Here is a 23,865-nt window from a genome sequence, read left to right as displayed (position 1 = left end):
GGAAAGAGACTAGGACTGGGTTTACAAGTTGTAATTAAAGGTCTTCTCACACAAAAAAATCTTTATTTTTCCCAAATTTTTTTTCACAATAAGATCGAAGGAGACTTTATTCTCTAAGTACTAGCTGCAAAGACTCGCGATCGCTGGCATCATTTCAAATCTAAATTTAACTTTTTTCCTTTCTGCATGGCGCTGTTTTGTCAGAGTCGAGGCTGTCCTCTCGCCATCCTGAAATAGAAATATGACGTAGTATAACGGAGTGCATTGTGGGTCATATTCAAATACCAAACGCACCCATAGCTTGTTTAGCGAAACGGCGAGGCGAAAGAAGAACAGTTACTCTTCGACGTGGATTTAAAGTTGTTCTGTCCACTTTTTCTCTCACAAAAATCAGAAATTAGCGTTGAAAACGCTATTATAAGAGCGTGTATGCAATAGAAGGTACTCGGGAAGCCTTCACTCGCGACGATTTACACAGTCGAAACCTATAACGAAACATCATGGCGCCCAACAGGTCTGAGGCAATGACGTTATCAACCAACGCTCCGCCAGCTTCAGATATAGGTACATTTGAAGGAATGCCGCTCAAATTGGAAAAAAAGTCAGTATACGCACGATGCAGCTCAGTAAGCTTAGCTGCTGAAGAAGAAAGCGTCCATCAAGTGCAGGATATCGGGAAGGAATACTATCGTTCGATAGCGTTGAATTTTAAGACCACCTCCTCAGTGACGATTCTCGAAAGATGTGCAAATCTAGACAGTCCACATTGGGAAACCTGGCCCGGCGTTTGCGCTGGCCTAGACGAAGATCCAAGGCAAAGGAAAGTAAAACAGCGCGTTGCAATCGAACCTGAGAAAAAGAATTTCAAAGAAGCCGTCGAGAATGACGACAATAGCCATCCCTTTTCACTTCGCTGGCAGCAGAAAGAGGAAATTACTTTCTTTTCACCCAACACCGAAAACAGATGCGAAAAGAAAACGACGAAAGTGTTCGAAGTAGACGATTTTAAGACAGGTGAGTAAGTTAATCGGGAAGTGAGATAACACAGAAAAGGTGTTTTTCGACATGATGTTTAAAGAACGACTTGTTTACTAAAGAAATTCGTGGGTGTGACGTAGCTTGAAATCCTCTGCTTTTTGTTAAAATCGCTACAGAACATCTATCAGAGTTTGAGAACGTCTTTTCCTTTAGTTAAATTGGTGAATGTTGCGAAAGACCACGTTTTCTGTGGGATTGTTTGCGTTTTTCGTGGTTGCGTGTCAATAATTTCTTTCTCGGTCATGTGACTTTACCATTTGGTCCCGAATTGTACATGTACAAGGGTGGATGTTCTGTGGAAACCGTTAATTATCTGTTACATCTGAGTGAAAACCTATAAAGGAAATGAAGAGAGATCGTAGTAAATATATACAGAGTTAGCTGTATACATAATGTGGTTTAGGCCCTTCACGGCGCAAGATTATGGATTATGAATGACTGCTTTCGCTTTCTTCCAGTCATATGACTCGAAACAGGAAGTTTGTGATAATAACGTCTGGTTTCGGTGTCCGCGCATCAATTATTTGCATGAATTGCCGTTCAAAGGGCTGTCTTTGTCCCCATCGTGTGCATCAATAAATTGTTGTTTTACATTTTGATCCCTGGTGAAGTTTCTGAGGGTTTTATAATTTTTTAAGAATTTGTTTATCAGATAAAACATGGTTAAATTTTTAATCTATTTGGGCTATTTTGTGCCTTTGCCTTTGGTTATCTTTGGTTCTAATGATGCAAGTGCAGAGAGATTAGTTATATTAGATAAGTTATTGCAGGGGAAAAAGAGGGCAGTTATGTAAGAATGAATATTTTTCAGTTTTCCTAACTTTTTATCCATTGTTCAATGGAAGGTCGCTGTAATTTATCAAAGTCCTTGTGCAAGGTTTTTTTTTTTTAAACAATGTAAATATTTTTATTTCACAGATGTAAAGGCCAAAGAGGAATTTGATTTCAACATTTTGACGATCCCATATTCTGTACAAGAGAGTTCCATCAGTCCAGATGATTTGTTCTCATTAGAACCTCCTTCAGCTTCATCTGATGTTATAGAGGTTCAAGATGACATCTCTACAAAAGAAGAAACAACAAATGATGAAACAGCTGAAGTAAAAGTTGAAGAAGCAGGGCAGCTTTCTAAAACTGAATCAAAGCACAAAAGCATTCCCAGAAGGTTTGTATCTTGGTTTTCCCTAGGGATTTCATCAGCAAGAGTGTAAATTGATGTGAAACAGATAGTGAAATGGTGTACAGTACTTGATTTTTACTCATTTTACACCCCCAAATTAAATCCTTTGAGTAATGAGAATGGTTTTGGAATTTGTGCTGACATTTCTTGTGTTTACAGTTTTAATCCTTTGTAAAAATATGTTTTAACTTGTAGGCATGCTGCTAAAAGGAAAAAGCGAAATGTTTGGTCCATCGTTGTGCCTGACCTCCCTGCAGTGCAGCACAAGCAGGCAAAGAAAACATCTAAAACAGTCAAAGAAAGAAAACCAAGAAGCGTCAGGAGGTGTGCTCCAAAACAGTTATGTCTTTCCTTTGAAGAGATCATCGAATCTATCAACCACATAAAACCAGCACCATCCAAGAGGAGGAAACCCAACTCCAACTTGGGGGAACCAAAAGATTCTGGTGTTGATAGTGAAGGAAGCAGTAGTGGTAGCAGTGATGGATGCAGCAGCAACTCTGGAAGTGGTAGTGGTAGTTCATCTGGGGGGAGCAGTAATGGTGGTGGCTTTGGGGGAAAGGGAAATGCTGATGGAGATGAAGGTGATAAAAAGAAGTATCCACAGTGGTATTTCCCTGGCAAACAACAGATTGACCCACCAGGCAGAAATAAAAAGAAAAGATCTGCAGATGAAGAGAAAGATGATGAAAGTGTGGAAAAAATGGAGGAAGATTTTCCCACTACTAAGCAGTCAGGCCTCCAGATGTTCTTGCCATCCAAAGTTGATAATGCAGAACAATGTCACTGCCCTGGAGAGGAAGGAACTCACATGACCCCAACTGGAAAGGTAGTTTGCCCATTAATGTGTATCAGTACCTACTGAAGTCAATTGTTTCAGCCTAAGCTAATAGCCAGTCAATGATAATATTTTTGCCTTAAGGAAACTGGTTTAAGTTGCTATTTGTTGCACTTTACAGCATGATTGTAACTCTACCACAGACTAATCCAATTTAATTCAGTTTCAAACTTAATTGTACTCTTTATTAGAGACATAAAGAGTTTGTAATAGTTTAAGGAAATTGCAGAAACTAATGAGTTTTTATACAATGTGAAATGGCCATCTCTCTGTTCATCCTTATTGGTTAAGTATAAGATGATTCCATTAGAAACACAGGTGTCAATGAACGATCAACTTAGTGTTACTTTGATTTCTGTTTGTGAGTGTCTGTGTGCTAAAATTCCATTGATTCATATTTTATTTGCAGAGTGACATCATCTTTTTCCCTCAAGATGTTCAGCATGCAAGTTACTGTTCGAGTCCTGGTTGTCATAACCAAAAATGCAAGAACGTAAGTTATTACAAGCATATTTAAATATATCAGGTATGGCTATTTTGCAGCAAGGGTAATAAAAAAATAGACAAAATAGTAATTTTGTTTCTGGTTCATCAAAGTTCTTACAGTGCAATACAATGCATACAGTACCTACCTGTGTATAAGTTAACCTTTTATGACCAAAAAAAAATCAGCCCAAAAATTCAGCCTCCACTTGTACACAAGTCATACTCAAAGACCTGACCCAAGCAATCCAAGAAATTAGAGGACAATTGTCTGAAGTCCATCAGGAAAACTGAGTTTACAAAATCAGTTCAAGTTGTGTCTGAGTTTTGTCAGCTTAGTGACCTGGTAAATGGTGTTGTCTTGTGAGGTCTTGTTTGTCACACTCTATCTTTTGAAGTTCTTCAGTGTTCCTTTGTTCTACTAAATCTCCTTTCTTGCTCAACTTTAAGATAAAGGTTAGTTGAATGCAAGAAGATTTCAAATCCAATGTGATTTACAAAATATTGTAAGATACCTCTCTAGTAAATCAAAGTGTTGGTGTATTCTTAAATTGTGGTGATGTGAACAAGTGCTAACAAACTTCATAGCACATGGTAACATTTTGCTCTGCAGTTTTTTTAGTTCTCTGTGTTTTGAATACATTCTCAGAAATAAGAGATAAACTTGTTGGGACATTTTGATTGGTCTGAATTTTACTTCTTTTATTAGAAATGATGAAAAATCTGATTTTTTACTTTACACAGGTTTGACTTGTACATGAGTAAATATGATAAATGTCTTCCAAAAAAAAAAAAAACTAATCATAATTTTGAACATTTTCCTGCAGGTGAAAATGGAGTTAGAGCACTTGCTAGTTCATAAAGACTGGCAGCATTGTGGACGTTGTTTGAGCACACGCAATATTGTTAAACAGCACGCACGTTTTTGTCGCAGGCTAGGGTGTAGGGTTCCTGACTGTGAAAGCCTGAGGTAAGGTCAACCAGCTTTGAGAAAGAGTTATGTTGTTGTTGGAAGTTGCATTTGGACAAACGTTAGCCTAGGTGAGAAACCTGAGGTAAAATGAGACCAAGGAAGCAGATGCTGTTAAGTCACTCAAAATTTTACACTGTAACAATATCAGTCTAGGGGAAATTTTCTTAACCTTTTAACTCCCATGAGTGATCAAGACAGAATTTCTCCTTGCAGTATCAATACACTATGAAGCAGATAAGTGATGAGAATAAAGAACAATATTAATTAGGGAATTATTAGTGGATCCAATACCAAATTCTCCAAACTAACATCACAAGAACTAGCGGAGTATAGTAAGGAGAGTTACTAATGATATCTTGGAGTTAAAACTCAGATTTCTGTACCCCTTGACATCTTGGGCATTGATCAACATTAAGGCTTGGCTGCCTAGGTTAAAAGTTGAATCTAAAGCACATTTATGATACTGTCAGCTTGCAGTAAAGGAGGACCTCTAACAAGGATCTGTAAATCATAAGGGTTTTTAGAGGGTGTAATCTTATGATTTAAATTTGTCATTGCAGGAACAGCTGTAAAGGTAATGGAGAGCCTGTTCCTTTAAAGCAGAGAAAAATTTCTCCACCAGTGCAAGTACCAGTGCCAGCCTCGCCACTGTATAACTTGGCACCTCCTGTATCTTCAGGCTTTGTGCTACCAACACCTCATCGCATTGAGGGCAAAGTGATATTTCGAGTAATGTTTAAATTTGTTTGATTAATTTAATGCTAAGGCCAGCACAAAGTCTTCAATTGATGTAGTTGTGGTGGAAAAAATTAGATAGGCTGTGGTACATGTCCTAAGTTAGTTGAAAGTATTCTATAACAAGGGCAACAAATAAATCTTGAAATTGAAGGACCAACCAAGATCGTTGTTGTGGCAATCACTAGGATTGGGTTAGACACAAACCAGCCATCATCTGGTTTTAGAAGTACATTGTAAACAATGATACTTTGAGTTTCCAACATTTTAATCTAAACTTTACCTCTCAAGCATGTTGCATTTCAAATTGTTCTCTTAAAGGTTTCTGTGCACAATTTTGTGTCTAAGTTATCTGGAACATTTGAAGAAGAAATAGTTTCAGCTCAGAGGAGGTTTTTTCTTAAAATATCATTTCTGGTGTTTTAAGAAAATTGTGGGATGGTAAATTATTTCATTGAGTGCTTGCTTTCTAATGCCCAACACATCTGAACATAGAATAAGAAAGATGGTAATTTTTTCCCCCCACAGAATTCAACAGATGTGCCAGAGGATTTCTTTGTTGAACACATTGACTACTTTAAGATGGAAAGAGAAAAGCTTGGAAAGGGAGCTAATGGAGAAATTTTTGCCAGTTTTTTGACAAGTGACAGAACTAAAAAGATGGCTTTGAAGGAGGTAGGACTGTTTTGTTTGAAGTATTATTTACTTTTTGCCTACATCATCATCGTGGTGGGTTGTGATAGTAATGAAGTGAACATTAAGTGCTGGTCATAAAAGTGATATTCTAAGAGAGGGTTAACTCTCCCAGACTTCACTGAAAGAGAACAAGTGCCAGTAGGACTTCTGTAACCCCTTGGGTTCTAATTTTGAGGCCTTCAAAAACATTTTATTAATTTGCTGATTTGTTTTCTTCTTTGGTTGTCAGACAAGTTACCCCATCCGTAGGGAGGAAGTAGAAGTGTACAAGATGTTAGGTGATCATCCACATATTGTGCCTCACTATGCAGGAACAATAAAAGACAGTCGGGGATGTGCTAATATCTTCATGGAAAAGTGTGGTATGTTACCAGAAAGTCCTTCATAACTTGCATATTAGTATATTAGTAAGGTTTTACTTTTTTTGATGTTCAACTTATTTGGCCCCAAGATCTCATCAGTGATTCTCCTCACTTTTGCCACACAATTCTTGATGATGTTACTTTTGAGAATTTGTTATTGGATCAAATAATAATCCCCTAATTGACATTTTCCTTTATTCTGATCACTTTTTTGCTTTATATTGGAAGGAGAAATTCTGGATTGGAGTTTATAGTTAACACAACTGTTATTGCCTCTTTCTGCAGAACAATCTCTTTACGACTACATGGAGTCAATATTGAAGAGACGATTGACATGTGAAGAAGCCATGTATTACTGGCTTCAGATCCTTGCTGCAGTTGATTACTTGCACAACTTGGAAGTTCCAATAATTCATAAAGACATCAAAGGTAAGAACACTGAGACAACAATAGAGTAAAACTTCATTTCTTCAATTTTTTTTTTAAGTAACTTTACATTACATGTCAAAGAAATAACTAGCTTTTTTGACATTTTGATGGAAACAAGACAGGCATCAGTGATAGGGCTAGAAATGTATCAGCATGTAATGATACTGAAAGAATAATGTCGTATGAATTGTGATCTTTCTTTTCAGCCAAAAATGTATTGTTGGCTGCAGAAGGTTCGCGGGCCAAACTGGCTGATTTTGACTCGGCAAGGAGGTTGTATCATGAACTCACTGAAGCTGGTCTGAAACCCCTTGGAACAAGGGGCTTTGTTTCTCCTGAGGTGAGATGTGGTATTCAAGATAATGATTGATTAAAATGATTTTGTTCAAGAAAAAGTTTGGAAGGTTTTTTTCCTTTCTTTGATTGATTATTTATTTTTGAGTGAGTCAAGTGAGTCCATTTTCTCAGCTCTCTCAACTGTTGATAGGTAAACCAGAACTAGATTAAGATCCAAGGTGATAAAAATGGACAAGATCTTTGTTTGCTTCAAAACATTTGGATAATTTTACTTTATTCATGAACAAAGTGTGTTTCAAAGGCCCTGTTAAAGCAAACAAGCCATTTCATTTTTAAGTTTTTCCATTTCATTCAAAAACGGGTTCAGTTTGGAGAATGTGTGACTGCTCCCTTGTAGACATTGCCCTAGTGTTGGTTTTCTGTATAAAAATTTTCATTTTGTTAGTTATCAAGCACAAATGAACTGAAAGACCCTGTTGCTAAATAAAACAAGGGAAAACAAAGATTAATGGGGTCCTGTGGTGCCAATAATTATTTTTTGTTACTTTAAGTGCAATAAGAAGTGAGTGACATTTGTTGTAATTCTGAAGGTTTTGGAAGAGAAACCTCATGGCAGGCCAACTGATATCTACACTTTGGGATGCTTTCTAATTGAACTGATAGTGGGAGTTCCATCTGAAGAATCCTTGCAGGAACAGGTAAGCTTTAATGATTAGTGAGCTATAGTATTTGGGAAAGCTTGGAGAGTTTTTTGTATAACAGTTTTCTCTGATCATCAAGGAGGCTTTCAGCTTTGATACTGACAAGGGAGAAAGGGACATTTGGAATTATGTGTTTTTGTTTTGTTTTATTTTGTTTTTTTTGTGCTCCTAAAGAGGTAAAAAATATTTTTTTGAAAGCTCAAATTTGCCATTGTATTCCCTAGATTACACCTTTGAATGTATTTTTTGGAAATTGTGGACAGTAGGGAGGCACTCGTTTAGTTACTGATTCCTGCATTATATATGATTTAGTTCTTTATTACACCCATTTTGAAATCACTTATGGTCCCTGTGATCTGATTGGCTCTAATTGGTGCGATTTATTCACAAATTGCACCATTTTTTGCTTTAAATCGCATCTTTTCCCCAGCCAGTGAGGAGGCTACACTAAAAACAAAACAACCAATCAGACTTCAAGGCTTGTTTAAAGTAACCGATCATATTGCAGGAAGATGAAAGACAAAGAGTATTGCATGGCAAATTTTGCAACTTTTGTTTCCAAAACTCTTACTTTTTCCTCCCAAAAAATGGATGAATTTAATTTCAAACCAGCTCAGTATTGTATTAATAAAATATTTGAACTGACCAAGTCCTGTATTTGGGCGATTTCAAAACGGATGTAATAAAGTGGTAATTGAACCTCGTGGAGTGCAATTTTGGTCTGAAATCATACTTGTGATTTCGAATCGAACTCGCGCTGCGCGCTCGTTCAATTTTGGAATCACGCGTATGATTTCAGCCCAAATTGCACTCCACTCAGTTCAATTACCATTATTAATGCTTTGTTCAACTTTCACTGTCACTTGCCAACTAAACTTTCTTTTTTTTTTTCTTTGGGGACAGATCAACAAGCTAAGACGGGTTAATCAAGAACTTGGACAGTTGGTATTTGACTGTACAAAGGTAAGTCTGAGATAACTTACTCTTTATTCATATTTCAAGTAATTTTGATTGATAATTGCAACATTTTAACAGCATAACTATAACAGTCTTGATCTGGGAATAAGGCCAATCAATGAGACACTATGAACTTATCATTCCTCTTTATATATTAATGAATATGTAGGTGTAATCATTCAACCTTCATGTCTTTCGCAGGCCAGGAATATAGTAGTCCAAACATTGTGAACTTCAATTCATTGCTCAACTTGACAATTACTAGTGATTTAAGAGTGTGAATCGAATGATTAACCCTTTAACCCCAAAGAGTGACTAGCATCTAATTTCTCCTTACAATATCACCCCTGAATCACACATCAAGGTCATGAGAGTAAAGGAAATGATCACCAACTGAAAAAAAAGCTGTTGATTGTTACACAAATTCTCCTTTTTGGCACCTCCTTAGGGAATGTATGGTCCTCCCTCAGGATGAAATTCTTCTTTCTTAATCTCTTCATTTTCTTTCACCTCTCTCTTCAATATCTTTTGTTTTTTTCTTACATGTAGCAGTAAGCTTATCTGCACTATTTACACAAAGAATTGAAATACATTTCACCATCATTGTCTTTTCAGGAGAACCCAGAAGAGCGGCCAACTGCACGTAGTTTGCTGCAGCGGCCAGTCATCCAGGAATTTATGTCCGGAGTGCCCATGGAACACTAAGGTAAACTTGCTCCTCTAGGCATCTTTCCTTCTGTTTATCACTTTTTAGTCAGATGAGCCAAAGTTGATGTATTTGCAAATCTGATTCAGGTATTTTGTCTATTTTTGCAGGACATATGAGGAATCATTTTAAACAAGAACTTTGGCAATTAGTTGTCTTGAGAAGTTTTTTTATTTTTGTTTTTGTAAGCTCTTGTTAAAAGATAGCAGTAAGGTACTAAAGTAAGTAGTTTGTGTAGAAACTTTTTGTTGTGCTGTATCAGTGGTGAATGTTCAAGTAGCAGCCTTTTGTTGCAAGGAAGTTCAATTAGGATGATGGTTAAAAAAAATAAAAAATAAAAAAATTAGTTAGTGTTAACTCTTGACCCCTAAGAGTAACTAGCATCTAATTTCTCCTCACAATAACACCCCTGGATCAAACATTAAGTTCATAAGAGTAAACGAGGTGATGTAAACTGAAGAAGCTCTTGATTTTTGAAGAAATTCTCCCTGTCAGCACAATAAGGAAATGTGGAGTACACTATGGAGAATATCCATTCTGATGTTAGGGTGTTAAGGGTTAATGATAAAAGCATGGCACATGGTATGAATTGATGCAGATGATGCCTTAGAAGCTCGTATTTGCTTAGAAGGAAATTGCTTTAGTGAATTTGCCCACCACGTTTTTGGCTTAGAAGGAAATTGCTTTAATGTATTTTTAGAATTTTTTTAGTCTATATCTAGTGTATATTTAATTACACTATTTCCTAGTGTATATTTAGAATTTTTTCAAGCACAATTTTAAAGGAAGGGTTGCATAGAACAAAGCCTTAAGTGGAAATGCACTTTGATCTCTTCAGTATTTCGGCTCATCCCATCTAGCTAAATATTAGAGAACAATTCAAACTCAGGAGATTCTCAAGGCTGTTAAAACAGCAATGTCTTGAAAAGATTCCAACTGTGCCTTAAGAAAAGCCCTCAAAGGGTCTACTCTTTTTTTCCCTCTAGCCCGAGTATATAGTTTTGTAGATAGGTCAATTTCTATTTTAACAATGTGATAGAAATGTATCTTTGTAGAAATGTAAAAATAAGGATATTGCTAAGAAATAGAGTTGCAAAATCAGTAACATAATTATCTTATGGATTCCATGTTGTGGTGCATTTGTTCAACAATACATTGTACTTGATGTCAAAATGGAGACTAAGCTTAAGAGTGACACAACTGTGTCCCTGATGTTCTTTCAACACTGAGACCTTTTGTGTGCTAGAACTGTACAAATCCACAGCAACATGAAGTCTTTTATGTGTATATATATATATATTTCAGCTACATCAAAAATAGTTATTTGCGAGGTAATAAAAGTGAAGTGCCATGAAATGTTGTGATTGGTGTGATGTTTAGTACACATATTCTGAAACTTTCTACTATGGTTGTATGGAGAATTATTTATAATTTAGCTGTGCATAGCTATTGATCTCTGTTCGTGTTATTTTTCTTTTTGGTGGGGAGGCGAGACAGTAATTTTTTTTGTTATTACGCGACTATTATCTATTCTGGATATCTTCAATCATTCATGTCTACGTTGATGATCTTTTCAAGTGATGAAAGTAAAAGAAGAACTTAAAACTTAACTATGAACTGCCTATCAATTCTCCATATCAGTTAATTAAGTTGACCAGTGCATGCACCAAAGTGAAGACCATGACTGGCAAAATTGAGTTGGTTTCCCTAAAACCTCAATGGAATACATTGGCTACTGGCCATCTGATAATCAATTGTGTTGCAATGGAATGCTGTCTGTCTGGGGAACTTTCTTAGTAATATGTTATTGTTTTTAGAAAGGGGTAAAAGTTGACAGGAAGTTCTTGGAAAGGTAACCTTAGGCTGCATATTAAGCACTTGGCTTATATGGACTCTGTCTACTAATGCTTTTTACTCTCTTGAGTGACCATAAATGAATTTTTCCACACAATAGCAACACGTGTTCAAACTGAAAGCTTTTGAGGAGAAAGAGAATCAATTACACTATAAAATTCACTTAAAAATTAGCCTCTTGAAGGCCCAAGGCAGTACACCGTATTGATGTTAAAATCTTGAGAGTTTCAGGGCCAGAGGACTCTGTATTTAATGTACTTTAATGATATAGATGAGAATAAGACCACAACCATGGTTACAGGCATTAAAAACAGGGTTGCCACGGTCAGGGAAAAGTCAGGGAAAAACAAAAATTTTTCAAGGTCAGGGAAAAGTCAGGGAATTTTGCAAAAAGTCAGGGAAAATCTCAGTTCTTGTCAAAGTCAGTGAAAAGTCAGGGAATTTTGTCAAATGCCTTGCGTTCAAAATCCCGTGAAAAATGTAAAGAGATGGAACATGAAGAGAAGAATATCGATGGTCTACAGAAGAAACTGAAACTAATGTAAAAGTGGATTTACCAGTAGCTTATTTGGTAAGTCGCCTAATGCAAGGTCAGTGAAAATTGTTTTCAGGTCAGTGAAAAGTCAGGGAAAAGTCAGGGAATTTTTTGGGTTCTAATGAGTGGCAACCCTGAAAAACCTTGGTTTGAGGTCAAACCATCACATTTTCCATTTATTGTTGGCTGTGCAATACAATATGTCAAAAGTTTGCATTTTAGTCGTAAATAATACCTTAGATTTGAAGAAGGAAATAGGAGGAAGGGAAACATTTTTTGTGGGGTTTATAAATATATATAATACAAACAAACAGTCAAAGTGCCTTCAACTATATTCCTCCGATGTTCATTTATTAAATACTTTGGGCATCTTTTTCATAACTAAGGTAAGGTAGTTTGCATTAATGCTTTACTTTTCTTCAATCCTTCATCTCACCCATGGAAAAGGCAAGGCTCCTATATTTGCTTTCCAAGTGAGTAAAGCGTTTTGGGAGGCCAAACAAAAGTAGCAATGTGATAAATTCCCAGGAGTCTAGTAAACCTGGTTAGAATTTTCTGTTCAAAACATTTCACAATCTTTGAACTGTCACTTGGTATTGTTGACAACAGGCTGTCATTAACCCTTTACACCCTACGAGTGATAAGCATCTAATTTCTCCCAACAGTATAATGAGAATAAAAGAAACAGCAGCCAATTCAAGAAGCTCTTGACTGTTACATTCTCTTTGTAAGTACCATGAGGAATCCAAAGAGAACAGTATGGAGGATATGCATACTGATGTAAGTGTGTAAAGGGTCAATATGGTACATAAGGCACTGAAGAAGTCAGTGCTTTGGCAACTTGAGGAGGTTGTCTGTAAGTGATGCACTCTGTGTTGGTGTGGAACTGTGATCCTTTGGTGTTGCAGGGGTGGACTGCTGAACATGAACAGGGGTAGAGCTGGCTGATCGTGGATATGATGGCGATGGTGTATAACTTGCACGTAATGATTTGTCAGTTCCTGTTCTGATTCCAAGTCTTTGTGAGGCCAGCCTTTGCGCAGCAGGTGACATTTGCCCTAAACGATCCACAGTGTTTATATGTTTTGGACTCCTGCATAACAAAGTTTAAAACGTTTAGTAACAGGAGTGCACAGCTCTTGTTTCAGTCCACCTCCATAGGCCTATAACTCTTAAGAGTGACTAGCATCTAATTTCTCCTTACAATATAAACCCTATATCAAACATTAAGATCACAAGAATAAAAGGACAAGATCACCATCTAAAAGGCTCTTGATTGTTAAACAAATTCTCCACAAAAGCACCTTAGGAAAGGTATGGAAAACAGTATAGAGAATATGTTAAAGAGTAAAGGAGGATAATGATAATAAATCAACAACATAGAAAAAAAATGGTTTGTAAATTTTTAAAGCAAAGTGAAAAAATTATACCACAGCATGGCCCTGTCAGGAATAATATTCTATCTCAAATTGTTTAGCTTTTTTTACCATTCGCTAAATCATCTCCCCACCTGCCAATCAATGCTGTTGCCCTGGCTAAAGCATCTCTTCTTTTCTGACGATGTTTTCTGTTGACTTTGTCAGCCAGGGCCAGTCCTAACTGGTCCCTTTTTTTAGGTTCTGGCATTTTAAAGGTTGGGCCAGGGGTGGCAGTTATTGGTGTATCACCTCCATCCAATCGGAAAGGAGTTCCTTCAATGCTGCCCCAAGTCATTAGTGGTGATGCATCTACACCTGCATGAAACCAAAGTACCATCAAAGTATTCTGGAATTCTTATGCACAAGAATTGTTCTCTTAATAAAACAAGAGACACAAATACAGCATTTTCTGTTTTCATTTAGAACAGGTGTTTATCATTTTATGAAAATGAGTTGACTATTGGCCAATTAAGAAACTTTGTGAAAATTTTCAATTTTGATGATTCAAGGGATACATTTTTCAAAAACTTTTGGCAATAAGACAAACCCCCTAAAATTTTCCAGAACTGAAAAAAATAGCTCAGCTTGTAGGCTGTTGTTTTGTGTAAGTACTATACAGAGTCATTTCTGGTTACAGGAAACATACTTTACCTGTGTCAACTAGTCAAAAATTATCTCCACTCCATCTTCACTCTCCAATAACTCAAAAACTTGTCTATAATGTGTAATATTTGAATTTTTGCCTTTAAAAAAACTTTTTATCACATACTTACTTGCTTGCTGTTATACCAAACCATGATAAGACATGATAATCTCAGTCAGATTTGGCTCCAGTTAATCATTTGCTTCCTCAATCATTATTTGTCAGGTGTTTTATTTTTGTTTGTTTTTATATAATAAATGACCTTGGTAAAAGGTACTAAGCCTCCGTAAAAAAAAATTCAATTACCTGGAGCAGGTGAGGGTGTGGCAACAAAACCATACCCATTCACTCGTGTAGTTTCACCAGCACCTTGGATCTGCCCATCTACTCCAACTTTGCCTTGTTTTGCAGCTAGACGACTTGCTGCTTCAGCAGCAGCAGCCAACTTATTATCACAAGAATCATTAGGAAATGGATCCCTTTTAAATCTACTGTTTTCATGCTGTATTTGCTGTCTTTTAGTAAACTTTCCCTCTATTTTCTCAGTAACAGAAAGCTCAACGCCATCAGGGTAATACATCAGAGCATTTTTGTTGGTGTAATTCCATGTCTCAATCATTGATGGTCTCTCCTCATTTTTGAATTGATCACCATTTTCAGGAGCTGGTAAAGCAAGAGTTTTCTCTCTCCTCTCTTTCTGTTCTAGTTCTTTCTCATATAGCCACTTATATTTTTCTCTGTGTTTTTGGGCAGCAGTGTCCATGATCTGTTCAAAGGAAGCATTATCTTCACTGGTGTTCTTTACAAGAAACTTGTCTAGTGATAAGTCGGAATCCTGTTTCTTATTCTCTGACTTGTCGCCTGCTAAGTGATTTCCTGTCGGAGCACCACTAGTCTTGCTGCTATCTGATGTCATTGTACCTGAGGGTGCTGGTGTTCCTTGAATAGTACTGGGAGTGTCAAATGTAGCTGGTGTAGCTGAAAGTAAAAAAAGAAACAACCTCTTTTAAATACATGCAAACTGTAAAATAGTTAATTTGGCGAATGAAAATCAATGTTTTGTTTTTGCCATAATATGTTACTTTCAGAGTCTACCACCACTTTCAAGACCTCTAACCAATCTCTACTTAGCCTGAAGCAGGCTATCATTATTAGGTTTCACTTTACAGCCCCTCTCTGGGTACTGCCACCTATTACAACATCTGCAGCCACTTATGGTAAAAGTCATTACAACTGTTGTGTTGTGATATGAATGTTTGGATAAGAGTATACCTGACACTTCTAAAATGAAAGAAAAGTCATCATCAGATATTAAGTAACTGTCTCTGAGGATGACTTCTACTATTTCTATTGTTCAAAACAAAGGTCACTTTCAGTAAACAACAGTTACTTCCAGAACAGATGATCACATCTCACTATTAGCCAACAGTCCACTCTTATGCTACCCCCCTGTTTTTGTTTCATACATTAACTGATATAGTGATGGAGGCTCAAAATAATGCATCAGTGGGGGGTATAAGAACATAGTTTACTTTTATCGAGTGAGTTGATAATGTACAATAAGCTCTGTAAAGAGTTTCTGAAGCTGACCATTCCAGCACCTGCCCTTTGTAAGAGCAAGTAGAGGAATTGTGATTAATATCCACTCTGAGAACAGGCTAATACTCAAAATGTCAGCTCTAAAAAATCTTTACAGAGGCCAATTTACATTATCAACCCAGTTGATAAAATCAAATTATCTTGAAGCCTAAAATAGTTCATGTGCATTACCACAAAAAAAATTGCATTTAGTTCTTTCATTTGTACTCACCCAAAGAACCACCTGGTGTTTGTGTCACTTGATATCTGGCTGAAATTTCACGTAACTTCTCCATGTCATTATGTTCAACAGCATCAAGGTACTCATGCTGTGCTCTGAGTTTTGACAGCTCAGGGAAGAAGTCCCGTTGAATGATTTTGTTCAAAGACTGTAAAGAGAAAAAAAACAACTTTTTGTGTATCTGATATACATAGAATCATACTCAATTGATTGGAAACCTTTTCATGTCAAATTGAAATAGGGTAATTTGGTATTATCGACTGAGTTGATAACACAAATTGAGCACTGTTAAGAGTTTCAAAGCCAATGTCTCAAGCATAAGCCCTTTGAGATAGGTCATATGTTCAGATGGACTCTACTGATTTTACTATCAAGGGGCCCTTTTCTTTAAAAGTCTCAGTGGCAAGATTTTCATACTGCAATATTCAGTGTACTTCATGATGCACAAAGTTCTTTGATAAAAGCAAATGATCACAAAAAAAATAGATTGGGCCCAAGGCTTTATTTTAGATTAGTACAGGGTTAGACAGAAATCTTTCCATTCCAGTAAAAATTCAGGCCCTTAGAAATAAAGAAGACTAGAGTGTGGGTCTTGGCTGAAAAATAATTCAGTTTTATTCCCTCATATCATAAGTTTTTCAATGTCAAACCTATCGATATCTCGATCATAAATGTAAACATAACCAACATAAAAAAGCTTTTTGGGGGCTCATTATTACTGTTTCTTTCCAGAAACAGGCCCCAGGTGTGATATCCTGTAGAATATAAAATAAATATACACAACATAACCACATAAATTACATGATCTAAAAGTAGGCTTGTGACACAGTGATATAGTAAGATATAGTAAGTACGGATACCCAACAAACGAATCTATTTAACAGAATGTCAAATCAGGCAGTCGATACTTCCCTTAGCCTTTTCCCAATAATTCAAACGAATGACATGACGGTGTAAACCTTTCTAAAGACACTCACCTGAACGTAAGTTTCTTCATCAAGTACTTTGACATGACCTTTTCCTTTCGATTCTGTGGTAGATTGTTGCACCGTACTAACACTCAACTGATCCCCCCTTTTTACTAACGCCATGTTGATAAATTTTCGTAAAGCGTTCGGCTCCTTATCCCGTTGAAGAAAAGGTAAGCGAGACGACAAAGTTACGTTTTACCTCGAGAGCTGTCCGCCATATTGAGCTGTGACGAAATTACTTAGTAACCTCTCGACGTAATAAACATGAACTCGCTGCTTGGCGCACTTCCGGTCACCCTCGACGAGGATCTACAGTTGCTGTGAAACTGCCCCCTACCCTCAAAAGAAAATATATGCAAGGGTAGAAAGTAGAAGGAGGGGAGGGTGGCGGTGGCGGCTGTACACAGGCAACGTAGGTAACGGAGCAAGAAACCATGAGGCTGGAAAGTATAACCGTGTTTGCACTGGATACTGTAAAGTCACAAGAACCATGTTGCTCGCTTTCATCAGTCTGTGACAGGCACTGCTAAGTACAGGTGTGGCTTTTTCGGGTACGTTCCATTTTCTGCTCACCCTATTTTTTCAAAGCTCCCAACAAAGAAAAAGAAACCTTTTGGATTTTTCACATTATTCTTGGCCATCGTTGTTTTGATTCAACTGATTTTTGAAGAAAACCTATAGCATGATAACCTAAGTCATCGTTAAACATATTCCGGGCATCATTGAAATAGGGAATGATTAATTGGAGGCTAAAGAATTTAAGCTCATCAGTAGGAGCTAACCTTAGTTTAAAACTATTCTTATTAATGTTCCAATGTAACTTTTCCTTGTTAAAGTCATAAAGCAAGTCTGATACTGAATCCTTCACACCCTGACTTCAGTGTAAGTTCTCTATGTATTTGCTGTGGTACTGACTAGGAGAATTTGTTTGACAGTCAAGAACTTCAAGATTGAAATGGTGATCATTTCCTTTAATCTAATGACCAGAGTGTTTGATTTAGCAGCCTTACCATGGGGAGTAAATAGATGCTAGTCACTCTTAACCCTTTACAACCAAAAATAAGTATGGATATTCTCCATACTGTTCTCTAAACATTTCCTAAAATGCTGACAGAGAATTTGTCAAACAATCAAGAGCTTCTCTTGTTGGTGATCAGCTCCTTTATTCTCCTGACCTTAATGTTTGATTCAGCTGTGATATGGTAAGGGGAAATTGGATGCCTGTCACTCTTAGGAGTTACAGGGTTAAGGATTTAATGGTTGTACTCTTCCACTCCCTTGATCTAAATTTCAATTCTCTGCACCATCTTTCACACATTTCCTTCCAATTTGGCGCTGCAACTATGGTGTTGAATCAAACAATACCCTTGTGTTGATGTTTTCTTTCTTTGCATTTTAGGTCATTTTTCCCAGTTCCACAAGTTAAAAACTAAACATGGAAAATCAGTCACTGACAAAAATTATTTCAAACAATGGCTTTATTTGTTCCTGCACTATAAATAAATCACTCACACTAATAAATTAGTCTAGTCCAAGCCAAAAACAAAAAATAAGCACAGTTTAACATGCAGTTTGGAATTCCTACAACAGCCTATGTATTTGAGTTTTTCAATGAAAATTAACTGCACTACAGAATAATACATGTATTTCATGGAATGCTAAGAAAAAAAGAAAATGTCATCCTTTGACCCATTTGTGCTAATGAATGTCATAGATTTCCAAAAACTATTCCTACATTATTACATTAATACTCTTAGCACTCAGACACACTGCCCAGGTAGGCTGGGTCTTTTACTTAAAAGAAGTCTTGACTGCACGCTCATGTAAGGGACAAGGTGGGCGATAATTTCCAACCATTGGCTTTCCATCACGATTCATCACGGATCTGAATGCTTCCATCTAAATAAAGGAATACAAGAGATGAATGTAAAAAACTGCTCAAGCTGCCTAGATATTTTTTATTTTCCTTCAGGGAGCAACAAAAGAAATTAGTTTCCATCTCCTTTTTATCAATCAATTTATTTACATCGATCATGGATTTACCAGTACCAGTATCTTTTTATATGCTGGCCTTTTTTTCAACCAGGTGTTCTCATATTTACTATACACACTGGATAATTTACCAGAATATTTATTAGTGGAAATCTTACATTAAGAAGACACTGGTGACAGTCCCCTAAGTATCCACTGATGTGGGTTTCCCCACATTATATTGGTCTTCACCTACATTAGTCATTTTGATTGTTTTAAAATTATTGTTACCTTTTTCAGAGGGAAGTTGAATGTCTTATGTCCAAGGTTTGGCTGACATACTCACATACTTACACATTTGACCATAAATGAATCATTTGAACTAGAGGTTGATATGTTTAGTGATATTCAGTCAAATTTCCACCAATAGAAGGCCAGCACTAAAGCTTACAATAGTTTGTCTTTATATCAGTTGAGATGTCTGCCTTCTGCCTGTTATCAGGATGTCAAGACATCACTGAAAATCAGCTGATAAGCCAATAACCATCAATTTGACAAACCAAATTTCTTCTTGGCCCATGAACAGCTCAGGGTTGATTGATAAGCTAAACAAGGCCACCAATAGTTTGAATGATGCAATACATTGATCTGATAGTTAACATAACTTGATTACACGAACAATTCAAAATACTTTTTTTTCTTTTCATAGAATCTGAAGAATGAATGGTACATACCTGGGCTTTAGACACTTCAAGAGGTTTCTTAAATACAATCCATTTGACGCATTCAGCCAGAGGGGGAGTGGTAAGAGAACCATCATAGGTATAATAATCTGTGAGGGCTGCAAAATAATGAATGTGTCAGGTTGTATTAATATAAAAATCAAATGTTTTAACAGGAATAAGTGACTAAAATTTGTAAGATTAAGAATCAGGACTTACTTGCTGGCAAAATAGCCTGCATATCATACTTCCCAGGCACTGTGACAGAGGTTCCCTAAAAGAATGTTTTAAATCAATTTATTTTTCTCTCTAAAATAGCTTACTGTATCTAAATGATGAGCATAAACTTAACTAGACATGATTACTAGCCACTATTCAGGAAATATGCCTACACTCACCCCCTTCTCAGAACAATCAAAGACCAAACTCAAGAAAGCAGCAGAAATCAAGCCTAAAACTTAACCTTTTTACAACTGAACATCAGAAAGCAAATTCCCCATACTATTCTTTATGCATTTCCAAGGAGAATTTGTATAACAGTTGAGAGCTTCTTTAGTTGGTGATGATTTCCTGTAGTTTTGTGACCTTTAAGTGTGTTTCTGGGGTAATATTGTAAGAAGGAACTACATGCTAGTTACTCTTAGGGGCCAAAGGTTAAGAACAGAAAGTTTTAGAAGGTCAGAATACTTACGGGATCTTTCACATGAGGAAGTAAGTCTATGATTGGTTTCAGGGCTGCATTTTCTGCTCCAACCTACGAAGGACAACACCAACTTAAGATAAATTTTCTGATGCAGTCAGAACACCATTCCAAATTGAGAACACTGAAAAAAAGTACCTTCAAGAAGAATCCTAACACACATAAACCATTTGGGCCACCGGAGCCAACAGCATCCTTGAAACTAGGACAAGTTGAATTCCAGTGAACAAAATGTAACTGCCAAAGAAAGATAAAACAAACAAAGGAGAATACTTTGTATTTGAAAGACAGTTGTCGGAGGGGGGGGTGGTGATAATGACCTAAGGCCACCGCTAAAATATTAAGGCAAAATGTTTAAGGTTTTGATTCAAAGAAAAAGATTTTTAGTCATGAAAATTAAGACCGTCAGTGTTCTAATTCCTTTCAAGGAAGTTCAGAGAGTTGAGAAATTTCAAAATAGTGAAATTTTACACCCCAAGGACTAATTCCTGTTGGGAGTCACATACCAGTACCTGTTGAGACCAAAAGAGGGAGTCTTCCCTTCCCCACCATCTCCCCCACAGACAAATTTTTTCAACACTGTCCAGTCATGTAGAAATATGTTGTGGACATGGGATTGTCCAACTGCTCTACCTTACTTGTGCAGGTGTTAACTAAAGTTATTTTTTCCAATTTTATATGATTTTATAACACATAAGAAGCAACAGCTAACTCAGATTATGTGACAAGAAAATGGAAGTAATATTCCTTCAATACTCTAAAAGCCTTATAGTTCAGTATACAGCTGACGGGGAATACAAGGGTGTAAAAGGTTGTGTAATTATTGATATTTTTACAAGTAAAATGAAAAAACAAAAACAAAAAAAATGTTCTGACACTTATGTGATGAAAAATTATCAAAATTTCACCTCAGGGTCTGTAATATTACTACATTTCTTTTACCTCGGCTGGGTACATCTTTCCATCTACTCTGTGTTCTGAGCCCTCGGCATCATTGCCACCCCAGTGAAAATGAAATTGCTCAAAGTTGTACTTTGCAGTTAACATTCCTCCAGTTAGTTCTGATGCCAAAAAGTGTTAAAACTAATATCAACTTTGGACAAATGCCATGACAACTGAATGATATTAGAGCAATGTAATTAAGTATATTTTGAAAAGTTTAAATAAATTAAGCAGCTAAATAATACTCATCTAATACAATCCTAAAACACAATTCCAACAGTACAAATCTGTTTTCTGTGTCGCAGTGAACAAGTCATGGTAGCATTTCAATATTTTTTTTTCGCTTTCATTTTGTGTTTTAATGCTTGCAGGAAAAAAATAAAAATTAAAAAATTAAAATAAAAAAAAAAGAAAGAAGAAGAAAAGAAAATATTTTAACATGTGAACATCAGGTGCAGGAATATTACATAAGTGAACAACACGTTGCCTCTATAAGACTAGTGATAAATAAACATTGTATTTTGAGAAGTCTAAATGAATTAGGCAGCTTGACAATACTTATCCAATACAATCCTAAAATACAATTCTCATAATACAAATCTGTTCTCTGTGTGGAAGTGAACAAGACATGGTAGCATTTCAATATATATTTTTTTTTTTTCTTTTATTTTGTGTTTTAATGCTTGCAGTTGGAAAAAAAAAGAAGTAGAAGAAGAAAAGAAAATATTTTAACATGTGAACATCAGGTGCAGGAATATTACATAACTGAGCAACACGTTGCCTCTCTAAGACTAATAATGAATAAAACATTACATGTAATAATTTATGGTAATATTATTTATTGCTTTTTTTATTTGTTGACCACTCTAGAAACAAAACAACCCTCCTTTCATTTCTACGGGTTTGTGAATTGAAGCGAACTGTTTTAATTGAAGTTGGCGTCGTCTCAGTGTCACCATCCAGAACAAATTACTGTATTGGGTACTCAAAACGAGCCCTGGTGAACTATATACTATCGAGGGTCTGAAGAGAAAAAACTACGTCGTTTGAACTGTTTGTTTGATATTTGTTCGGAGCCAAAAATTGCCATAAGCTCATAAATAGACTAATCGAGTGCTTCCTGACAGTAATTTCAATATTCGCTTTGTTCGAGATGTAAGAAAGCTTTTGTCATTAATTTTTTGTGCAAGAGTGCAATTACGTAAGACATATTGTGCATCTGAAGTACTCCTTGTTTCGTGAATAAATATCCTTAAGTAATTATATGCAATATGAAGCGTTTAAGGACCGTTGTTATTGTTCTTAATTTAAATTCATTTGATGGTTGGTGCGTTCAGACATTTCCTTATCGCTGCCAATAGCCTTTTTCGTGCGGGGAAATAACGAGATAAGTTTTTGAGACGACACTATCGCTTAAAACATAACAACGGTTGGATTGGGACGAGACGGAATGGAGACATGGGTGTGCTTGGGGTGTGACCAAATAAATACGCGTCGGCTTTCATCACACGCTGCCAGAACGGTCGCAAAAAAGTACCTAACGAGCTCAAGGCATTTTCATCAATACCAATCACGCACGGATCTTCTCCTCGTTTAACAGATGCGAACTAACTCACAAAAATATTTCTCTGGGTAGAAAATAACGATTGCTTGAAAAAATATTCTGGGTTGTTTTTTTGAAGAAAGAAAATTCACGCAGAAGAACGACTCAAGTGCAATATTGTTAGGGAGACTAAACAAATAAAAACACACTCCCGACTTTAACTGAGAAGGATCCAAAGTTAAGACGAAGTTTTCCTTTCTATCTTTTAATCCGATGCCTAGAGCCATCAATTTTGCCATCTGCATCAGTCTTCCTGTCTCTATATTTGCTATTCGAAAATGAGAGCCGCTTTGTTTTCTGCTTTGTGGTTTGCAAATTAGCTTGTTCCATGTTCAAACAGAAATTTACCCATGTACATATGTTAATGGATGATTGTTTACCTGATGGATTTCCAGGACTCGGTTGGAACTGCACGGAATGGCCGTTGTTCAAAAACTTAGCGTCACTAAACGGAGTATACTTCGCAGTCAAGGGCTTCAGACCAGAGTCGTACTTCGCTTCACCGGTGATTAAATCGATCGGCGATTGATTCTTACCATTAGCTATCGGACAATCTTTGTGCCAGTGTGCGGGACCTGTCGACGAAAAATTTGAAATTGTGTTTATTTACGTAGGATCGGAAGCTAGAAGGAAATAAAATTCACGATTACTTGGATCGCGCTGCAACTTTATCATCTCCTACGTGGAGAACGTTTGTTTTTTGCAAATACGAAACAAAATTGTTCTGATCGCCAAAGTGTTTAACTTACCATTCTCTTTTTCGTAACCCCAACCTACCATGGTTGCTTGCTATCTGAAGTAAAGGACTTTTGCAAGGCAAATGCGACTCAGATTAGTCAAGCTACTTCTTATGTAGTGGAAGCTGGACGAATAAATTATATAAGACAACAGATCGTCCAATGACAGTTTGCTCTGTGGAAAGAGGACAATATTAATTATGCGTCAAGTGTCTGGGTCAACTTTACGGTTCTTGAACATTGACGTGGGGAACGTCAATCGTGAGTACATTTCCGAACCCCCGCTGACAAAAATATAAACTGTTGATGGACAAAATATTCTTTCGTGACACAGAAAGCCCTCTTTTCAGTCTTACTGTGATAATAGTCTCTAACGTTTTGATCCTTCTGAAAAGCTTAATATACATCTCCCCCACAAGATATTACTCCATTCTATCTTTAAGCTGAACTATAGTAAGACTCATTCTCTTCAGAGCGTCACATGTAAAGGTCGTGCGGAGCGCATGTTTCGTAGGTTACCACCAGAAAAGAATCGTCTCGCTTTTAAATCCGTAC

At 36.6% G+C, this 23,865-nt stretch overlaps 3 protein-coding genes and 2 long non-coding RNA genes across 5 annotated transcripts in view; 3 read left to right on the top strand and 2 right to left on the bottom strand.

The window, feature by feature from the left end:
• The first annotated feature begins 61 nt into the window (after positions 1-61).
• LOC113683905 (uncharacterized) lies at positions 62-10,751 on the top strand. Its single transcript, XM_089189751.1, has 14 exons — positions 62-1,014; positions 1,957-2,203; positions 2,414-3,047; positions 3,466-3,549; positions 4,367-4,509; positions 5,073-5,241; positions 5,776-5,922; positions 6,173-6,305; positions 6,591-6,734; positions 6,941-7,074; positions 7,622-7,729; positions 8,636-8,695; positions 9,305-9,395; positions 9,506-10,751. Exons 1-13 carry the CDS (start codon positions 501-503, stop codon positions 9,392-9,394), a joined length of 2,607 nt encoding a protein of 868 aa, XP_089045877.1. The 5' UTR covers positions 62-500; the 3' UTR covers position 9,395; positions 9,506-10,751.
• A 1,347-nt stretch (positions 10,752-12,098) lies between these two features.
• Positions 12,099-16,880, bottom strand: LOC113683917 (splicing factor ESS-2 homolog). The gene is made up of 5 exons (XM_027201206.2): positions 16,642-16,880; positions 15,656-15,812; positions 14,152-14,823; positions 13,295-13,517; positions 12,099-12,877 (listed from the first exon to the last, which is right to left on the bottom strand). Exons 1-5 carry the CDS (start codon positions 16,753-16,755, stop codon positions 12,610-12,612), a joined length of 1,434 nt encoding a protein of 477 aa, XP_027057007.2. The 5' UTR covers positions 16,756-16,880; the 3' UTR covers positions 12,099-12,609.
• Positions 16,881-16,901: 21 nt separating this feature from the next.
• On the top strand, positions 16,902-19,428 carry LOC149036698 (uncharacterized). Its single transcript, XR_016181789.1, has 2 exons — positions 16,902-17,186; positions 19,316-19,428. It is a non-coding gene; the product is annotated as an uncharacterized LOC149036698 (long non-coding RNA).
• Positions 18,096-23,397, bottom strand: LOC113683909 (carbonic anhydrase 2). The gene is made up of 8 exons (XM_089189760.1): positions 23,323-23,397; positions 22,954-23,148; positions 20,971-21,089; positions 20,167-20,265; positions 20,020-20,082; positions 19,548-19,602; positions 19,341-19,447; positions 18,096-18,534 (listed from the first exon to the last, which is right to left on the bottom strand). The coding sequence occupies exons 1-8, from the start codon at positions 23,351-23,353 to the stop codon at positions 18,427-18,429; spliced, it is 777 nt and encodes a 258-aa protein (XP_089045886.1). The 5' UTR covers positions 23,354-23,397; the 3' UTR covers positions 18,096-18,426.
• The window catches only part of LOC113683910 (uncharacterized), a 4,004-nt gene continuing 1,730 nt past the window's right edge, over positions 21,592-23,865 (top strand). The window contains exon 1 of the long non-coding RNA XR_016181790.1: positions 21,592-21,716. This is a non-coding gene — a long non-coding RNA (uncharacterized LOC113683910). The remainder of the gene's footprint in view (positions 21,717-23,865) is intronic.

This window comes from Pocillopora damicornis, chromosome 12 (assembly GCF_964200805.1).
Source record: "Pocillopora damicornis chromosome 12, jaPocDami1.2, whole genome shotgun sequence".
Lineage (NCBI taxonomy): Eukaryota > Metazoa > Cnidaria > Anthozoa > Scleractinia > Pocilloporidae > Pocillopora > Pocillopora damicornis.
The sequence above is the reverse complement of the archived record's forward strand: the minus strand, read 5'-3'. Positions and strand labels throughout refer to the sequence as shown.